The sequence below is a fragment of the Coregonus clupeaformis genome, chromosome 20 (genome assembly GCF_020615455.1).
Source record: "Coregonus clupeaformis isolate EN_2021a chromosome 20, ASM2061545v1, whole genome shotgun sequence".
Lineage (NCBI taxonomy): Eukaryota > Metazoa > Chordata > Actinopteri > Salmoniformes > Salmonidae > Coregonus > Coregonus clupeaformis.
In genome coordinates this window covers 51,367,871-51,376,257 of record NC_059211.1, presented here as the reverse complement: position 1 = coordinate 51,376,257, position 8,387 = coordinate 51,367,871, and the positions used below count along the sequence as shown (strand labels likewise).

General features: G+C 41.1%; 1 protein-coding gene across 2 annotated transcripts; it reads left to right on the top strand.

The window, feature by feature from the left end:
- The first annotated feature begins 1,523 nt into the window (after positions 1-1,523).
- On the top strand, positions 1,524-6,735 carry mrpl45 (mitochondrial ribosomal protein L45). 2 transcript variants are annotated; one of them, XM_041840459.2, is made up of 8 exons: positions 1,524-1,629; positions 2,235-2,436; positions 2,743-2,860; positions 3,224-3,322; positions 4,417-4,465; positions 5,194-5,343; positions 5,821-5,994; positions 6,347-6,735. In XM_041840459.2, the coding sequence occupies exons 1-8, from the start codon at positions 1,567-1,569 to the stop codon at positions 6,443-6,445; spliced, it is 954 nt and encodes a 317-aa protein (XP_041696393.1). In that variant the 5' UTR covers positions 1,524-1,566; the 3' UTR covers positions 6,446-6,735. The 2 variants fall into 2 exon arrangements, with proteins under 2 accessions (XP_041696393.1, XP_041696394.1); XM_041840460.2 differs by having other exon boundaries at positions 1,539-1,629; positions 2,219-2,436.
- Positions 6,736-8,387: the final 1,652 nt, after the last annotated feature.

Here is an 8,387-nt window from a genome sequence, read left to right as displayed (position 1 = left end):
CAGACGCTTTTATCCAAAGCGACTTACAGTCATGTGTGCATTAGTGGGTTTCCGTAACTACCCTGGCGTTACAAGCGCCTGCAATTAGCAAGCCCTATAAATGGTTTGCCAATTGCAGTGCACCTGTTTTCCCCAAAAATATAGCTATATGTTATATAAAATATTTGACATAAATCAACATTTACAATTACATGCTTTCTGTTTGTGGCATTCCTTATTAGTAGTAGTAGATAGTAGCAGAAATAACAACAATGCATGAAGTCATCTGCACTCTGAAAATAAGTAAGAATTTGCATCAACAACACAGGTTGTTTACCTTTTTATGTTGAGAAAGTTTGTATGGTTGTCTATGTTGTTGCCTAGTAGTGAGTGTGTGTAAATCACTTATGGAAACCAGTAGTCAGAGGGCTTAGCTACTCACATGACTCATGTAGGTCATTGCAGACACCTCTCTATCAACTATATTTTGTTTGCTTAAGAATCCTCCTGCCAAGAAGATGTGCACAGCCACTGCAGGTGCTCGAAGTAGCCGTTGCTCGTCTTCAGATCATGTCATGAAAAAGCAACCAATTTAAGAGGCAATTCCACCATCTAAACCCATGTAACTCTTTATTATATGTGTCCAACAGCTAAGTAACTGGCGCTGTAGCCTGCATCCATAAGAGCCTATTTATGCTTGATCCAAAAATGGAGGCGTATGGATGGTGTGATGCAATTGCGAAGCCTCCAGAGTCACGCAGAGGCCAAATTGAGCTCCGTCCTGCATCGCTGTGCACCTCAAACTTTGTAACAATGAGGAGGGCTCCATAATAGCTCCGCATTGACTTCTTTCACAACAGCTCTGTGATGCTTGGGGAAGCGCAAAAAGTATGAATGACCTGACTTCTGCACTGCAGAGGCCATATCAAAGGCTCTGCATGGTCATTCTGAAGTCTGCATTGGCAGTGCATCACTTATGGTCAGCATTTACGGCCTCTGCAGAAGTCAGGGCATTCATACTTCTTGCGTTTTGCGGAGCGCAGAGCTGTTGTGAAGGAAGTTGTCAAGGAAGTGAGTTTGTGTTCATACAGGACCTCCCGCCCTCACCTACCGTCAACCAATCATGTCAATGCAGACCCCTCTGCATTGTTACAAAATTTGAGAGGTGCAAACTCAATTTGGGCTCTGCGTGCCCCCGTAGTTGCGTCACACCATCCATATGGCGCCTCCGACCACATTTTCGGATCAAGCATAAATTGGCTCTCACCATAAGTGCTGCATGGCCAATGCAGACGTTGGAATGACCATGCTGCACGGAGTCAAACATTGGGCCACACCTTGTAGATACATCTTTGATTTTTTGTCTTCTGATCTATCAATATTTGACCTATAAACCAACAATAACTGAAAGCAGATTTTAATTATAAAAAAAAAACCTAAACAAGTAATCGTTTATTCTAAAATGCTGAGCAAGGTGCAATAGCCAAAGCGACCCCCAAAACGTTTCAATAAGATTTCGTAACAATGCGCAGCACAGTGCAGATATATTGTTCTTGAACACACCCCAAACTGAGTGTTATAGCAAATATGGCGATGTCCATGAGGAGGGCATTACTGCCTCTGCATCGGATGAGATGCAGCAATTTGAAGGTATTATTTGAGAGAATATTGATTGCTATAGCTATAATTTACACATAATTCATTGAAATGTTGACTGCTCCGCTCCAGAAAACACCACCGAAAAAAGCTGTAGGTTTATAGTCAGCAGTAGCTAGCCTAGCTAGCTGGCTAGCTAGCTAACCTAGCTTAACCCAGCAAGCAGATCTTTTTGGAAGGCAACTCTTGCTAAAACAGTCAATTTGTCAACTGACGAGTTTTAAACCAGTTTAGCTACCTAGCTAGTCTATACTCATTAATCAGTGACCGTAACCTACCTAAAATACATTAAACTTAATAAGATCTCATAATTGCATTTTATGACACTGTTTTCTACAGTCTCTTTGACTAGCATCATCAGTTTTTTGTATTTATTTCCAAAACCAAGTTGTTTGTTCAACTAAATGCATAAACGACAATTTTCTCAAATGTACCATCATATTACTATATTAACCATACAATAATAACCAATTGATAATTATGTTCCAATTCTCTTATCTCCATGATTGCAAACCATATGAACAAATTGTGCTATAACCATTGCATATACTGGTACTCCATGATTTCTTATCTAATCCACCAGCTTTTCCCTCATGCAGAATGCAGAGGCTTCACTGGAGGTACGGTATCCCCTGCCCTTTGTTGTCCCGGTAAGGACCAAGAAGCGCTACTTCATTCCCCCTGCAGTGGGGTTAAAAGGGAAGGCAGCAGCGTCGGCAGACCAGGAGGCCAAAGCCAGAGCGGCAGGTGTTGTCCTGAGGCAGGAGTACATGGAGAGAGCCATCAACATCGCCTGCACTGGTACAGACCTGTTTATGTGCATTAATACAGGTTTCAAAATGTCAGACAGTCTGACACTACTGTTGATGACTGCATATCATCAGTAGTGTAAGTCTGGCAGCCATTTTGAGAACATATGTTCTAGACTTGTTCTCAAAGCGAGCTAGACCAGTACAGTATCAGCATATAAATTATGGTCATCTTCAAGTTCAAACCTTCAGTTTGTTGTACACAGAATCAAAGTTAGGCGGGTTGCCACTGTTACAGTGAAGCTTATAGTATACATAGTCACAATAACCAATATCTCTCTCCTTTCCCCTACCACAGCGGGAGTTTTTGACCCCTATATCCCCCCAGAAGGTGATGCTCGTCTCTCCAGTCTGTCCAAAGAGGGTCTGAAACAGCGCACAGAGCAGATCAAACAGGGTGCTGCCTCCCAGCTAGCGTAAGACTTTCTTCCTGTGTTACACTCTAACATTGACCCCCGCCCCATTGTTTATCTTTTTGTAGGATATTGAGGGATCGTTCCTTATCTTTCACACACACTCAAATACTCCCAGCTAGCAAAGACCGTCTGTCATGTACTCCTTAGATATTCTTACTCTCAATTAGTATTAGACTTAGACTGAGTACCTATGTGTATCTTATATTGCAATAACGCCTTTGGCATTGAAACAAACCCGGTCACACTTTAAACAAACTTAGAAAGGCTTTATAGTACATTCATGAAGGCCTTATAAAGGGTCTATGAAGGCTTAAAAGTTGTGGTTCATTTAAAGTGGGAACACAAACCTCATCTCCCCTGCAGGATACGCAAGATCAAAGACCATGACGCTGAGTTCACCACAAAGGCGTTCCCAGTGAAGGCTCAGGAGATCTTCATTGAAGCTCACAATGCTCTCACACAGTAAGAGATACACTCACTCTCATATGACCCATGTAAACTTCTCCCTATCCTGCTTACACTCTTGGCTACCAGGCAAAGATGATCTGTGAAAGGGGTGGGTGGTGTCCCCAGTTATTCCAGTGAGGCATTTCTAATGGAAGTGAGATAGTGACTCACTGTGGTCATGATGGATATATTGCTTTCACTGATATAGCTTGCTGTTAAAGTCTGTTTAGGCTAATCTAAACAGACTTGTCTTGGGGGGGTTAATGTGGGTGTCTCGTGTGTGTGTGTTCGCACATGGCAAGCGTTTGTACATTCACTCTGCCAAAACAGTACACAGTTAGTCACTCAGCCTTCTAATCAACTTGAGACAGTCTAACCAGGTCTTGTCTTGAAGTCGCCTAGGCTAGCTAGTGCTAGCCAACTTCTTTCTCCAGTTAGCTTCAGCCTGCTTGTGTGACCGTGGTGAAGTTGGTTTGACATTGGATAGCCCATCTCTGGGGCTAGTTAGGGTCCGTCAATAAATTACACAATGTAAATGGGACAATATTTTCATATTGTGCATCTTTTAGTTGTCTCATTAAATGCTTTAAATATTTGTATATCAATTTCTACAATTGATAGTTTGTTTTGAGGTTTTTAAGTAATTGAAATAAGGAGCTATTGACATTTTAAAATATTGTCCCATGTACATTGTGTATTTTACCGATGGTCCCTAACTAGCCCATAGGTATATCGAATGTCAAACCAAATTGACCATGGGCATTACAATCTGGTTGTGCAGCTGCGCTCCGAATTGATGATTACTTGGGTGCTGCCAGCTTTGGGCATGTGGCCAGGATTGAAATAAACACAACCCAAGGAAAACTGTTACGGTACCCTTCATTCCGTGACATACCATTTTTTCCCCTATCATCTCGCAAATCTCCGTTTTGGATGAGACTGACTTTATTACCAAAATTATCCTATTTACACTTTGTAGTACATTTTGACACCAGAATAAATGTTTCTGGCTCATCGATGCCACATAGGCCGCTATCAAAACGAGAAGTTGGTGTTTAGGGGCAGTCGCTCTTTAAGCGTATCACCCTTCTTCTGTCTGTGTGTTTCAGGTTTAACAAGGAGAAACTTCACTCCCTTGTGACAGAAAGATGTTACCCTGTAAGTTCTCCCTCCTTCAGGCATTTATTGTCACCATCACTAGGACACTTGCTTTAACTGTTACTGTTTATACAATACACAGGCTATTTATTTCAGCATGTATATTTATCTTCAGTTCTATTTGCACTGATACAATCCCAGTGTTATCATGATGTCATGAAAATTGCTGCTGCTGCAAATAGTGTGTGTGTGGTTGCACTTTAGGGTTGGGCGGTATCCAGATTGTCATACCGTCATGTCATACCTTTTCTGTACCGTACTGGTGTATGCGGTATTACCAGAAGTGCACACAAGGGGCGCTGTTTTTAAACGCTCAAAACAATTTAGAAACCGGGGCTCTTGATCCAGTAGGGGATTGAATGTCTCTGCTGTAACCAAGAAGCTTGATCTTGATGACATCTAGCCAGTTAGCAAACCAAATGCATAGCGGTATAATTTATTTGACACATCTTAGATTTCTTATAGTTATACTTAACTTACAGTTATAAGCAGTGGGGTAGCACGGAGACCACGTGAGTTAGGGTGCCCCCAACGGTATATCACCCAAGCCTATTGCACTTCATTTTACGGTACAGAAATAACCAAATATTTTCCTAAGAAATAGTATGATAAAACGTTAATTACACTTATAACCTATGTTATAACCTATAAGTTAGTTGTTGTGTTTGTCTTTAGGATGCTGTTTTAGCTTAGATGACATTAGCTCACTGTCTGTCCATCCTGTGCAGGAGATGGTTAGGGGGAACCGCTACAAGACACTGCGGTGGCATTTCGTGGAGTCCCTGGAGCCGCCCAAGGTGGTGCATGCCCGCTGCCCAGACATGGTCAGCAAAGGCAACATGTATGGGCAGGTTACGGTGCGCATGCACTCCAGACAGGTGAGACGGACAGTCTCAAACACACAGTCTGTCACTCTGAAAAGGGTTGTCATCATTTTGGAATACTGTCATGATAAACCACACAGGTTGGGTACTATGGAATCCCACATTTTGAAATGTTAAAAGGAGACAATGGCGCTTTGCTTAGCTTTAGCTATAAGGGTCAGCATTTATTTATAGACTGAAACATTCACATTGCAATAGCATTATCATAGTAGTAATGAGTGGACCAATTAGTAATGAGTGAACCAATTAGTAATGAGTGAACCAATTCTCTCTAACTCACTCATTCTCTTTTCTCCTTTTCCACCTTCTCCTGCCCCCTGAATCTGTCCCACTCTTATGGCTGAACGTAACCACTCTAATGGCTACATCATCGTTTCACCATAATCATCAATAAGGGTTGTCTTACCTTGTTGCGTTACCTGAATTAACATAATTCCTAAATTGTTAACTCGTGCCTGTTCTGGTGGTTAGACCCTGGCTGTCTACGACCGCTTCGGCAGACTGATGATGGGGAGTGAAGAGGAGCCCAGGGATGTGCTGGAGTACCTGGTTCTGGAGAGGCACCTCATCAACCCATACGGCATGTGGAGGTTACATGGCAAGATAGTACCAGCCTGGGCCCCAGTCAAGGAACCCGTCGTCAAGGTGACCTTTCATAGGAGTCTATAGCAAGTTTTCTGATTAAAGGGGCACTTCACAAATTAATGTTGTGCCCCTTTAACTCTGTTTACCAAAGGGTTGATTAGAAAATTATTAGATGACTTAATGAAATTCCTGAATACATTTTCAGTTCATTATCGGAATGGACTTTAATGATTTGTAATGTACTGCAACTCTGTTTACCATATGTGTTTTGTCTCGGACAGTTTTAGAACTGGCCTTAGATTTCCTCACTCAGTGTTCTCAGTAACTTGTATGGTACTTTAAAAGCTAATATGAGCGCCCATTTGTCTGTGGTTTTAATTTCTGCTTACTGGCTTTATTTCCTCTGTTTCAGACCGTTATGATCCCTGGCCCGGACCTCAAGCCAGGCGAGGAATTTGAGGAGCTCAACTATGAAGTGCCCAAGCCTAAGGCTGTGCAGTGGCACAAATAGACCACAGGTGGGAGCTGCAATTCTGGGCCATCACATACAGACTCAAAATCAAATGTTAAAATGAACATTCTAGTTTTTTAAAGAAAACATAATGAAGCTACATTTAGTTTTCTGCCTTTTTTATGTAAAAATACACTGTTGTTCGTCACACCTTACACTTGTATATCTAAAACACTTAAAATAATCCATATTGTCCAGATCTGTAGAGATTGTATGGTTTATTTCAATGGTGAATATATTACATGTTAATTTAAAGAATACAAAAATAAAATGTCCCATCTCTTTTTTCATACCTTTTTGATTTCAGTGAATGTACATTTATATCAGAATAATCTGTACTTTTCATAGGCAATACATACAAAAATAACTGAAATCTCAACCGAAATCATTTAACATACATACAAAAAGGATTCATTGTGTAATGATGATATTTGATTCTACTTAACAAAAAGACATAGCACACCCATTCAAAAAACACATTACATGCATCAAAAAACATTTACAAAACTAAGTTGGTCCATTGCGAATAACACGAGGCAGCGCATGAAGATGATATCACCACCACACAAACTTTAATTGTCACTGAATGAGGAGATGTGGCAAATTTGGATGGATACATTTGGTAAATAAAGCATGGAAATGGTGAATAAAGCAATCACAAGGGCCATATGTACAGTTTTAGGAGGACTATACTGAGGTGCAGTTATTTTAGGGCAACTGTTTCCAAATTGAGTTGTTAAAAAAAAAAGTTAAAAAAGGTTCGGTTTTGCATCCTCCTCAAAGTGTAGGTATACCTTTTTTAAAGATATTAATTTATTTATTAATTATTCTGCTAATAAAATGGGTATTATCAGTATTGTAAATTATTCAAAAGAACAGATTATAGCTAGTTCTTCACAAGTCAGTATTGAATTAGTACGATTTAAGTTCTCTGTTAAAGTTTAGATGTATTATATTATTAATAATAGTGTGTCTGTGGGGACATGATTATGTTGTTCATCTACATTACTGACATTACATTTTATATCCTTGTAGCCACGACTGTGTAATTGACACAATTGACTTTGAAAAAACACATATTAATATTACAGCTGGAAAGCTGTCCTTAAATTGTATGGAATGTGTTTATAGCAGGCAACACAAGGACATGCATCACCACTATTATAATCAGTGATTTCCAAAATCCTGGCTGTGCTTACAAGTTAACCTGAAGGAACACTGGTCTAGCATAGATTATTTCCCTGTGTGTCTATAAGGAGTTATCACCAGCTTCATAAAGCTCAGGCTGTTATTTTTGAAACACATTGTCAACCTTTTACAGCCATGGCAATCGGGTTTTAACTGTGTGATACAGAAGAGCACATTGTCACTTATAAACACACAAAGACACAGAAAACAATATACATCTCTAAAAGGGGTCAAAGTGGGAAGAAGAAGAGCAACTGCATCCAGACGCTTTCTCTGATTGAGAACCTGGGGGGGTAAATGTACCTCTGGTGGACAGAGCCGTTGCAGATCCTGGCCCAGGGGCATATTGCTTGTGTAGCAGTGTCTGTCTGGGGAGTGTTATGGATGGACAGTCCAGGGGCCTTTGCTACATTCAGGTTTGCAGAGATCATGTCCGATTCATTACCCCCCTGCTATGGGACAGCTTTGCACAGTGACCCAGACAGTGAATCATGTGCAACAACCCACTGAGACCATTCTTGTTCTAGCCAGTAACTGACAGGCCTGGCGTTTACAAGTCGGATGGGAAGACGAAGGCTTCTGCAGCACTCTCGGCATCATCTTCCTCCTCTTCCTCTTCAGGAATGTTTTCAGGCTCCCATGTAAAAACGTCAGAGTTATTGTCGTGTTCTGTGATGGATGAGGGGGATGCGGGTGGTTTGGTTCCTTCCATCTCCCAAGGGCACATAGCATCACGCCGAGCCAGGGGCATGTT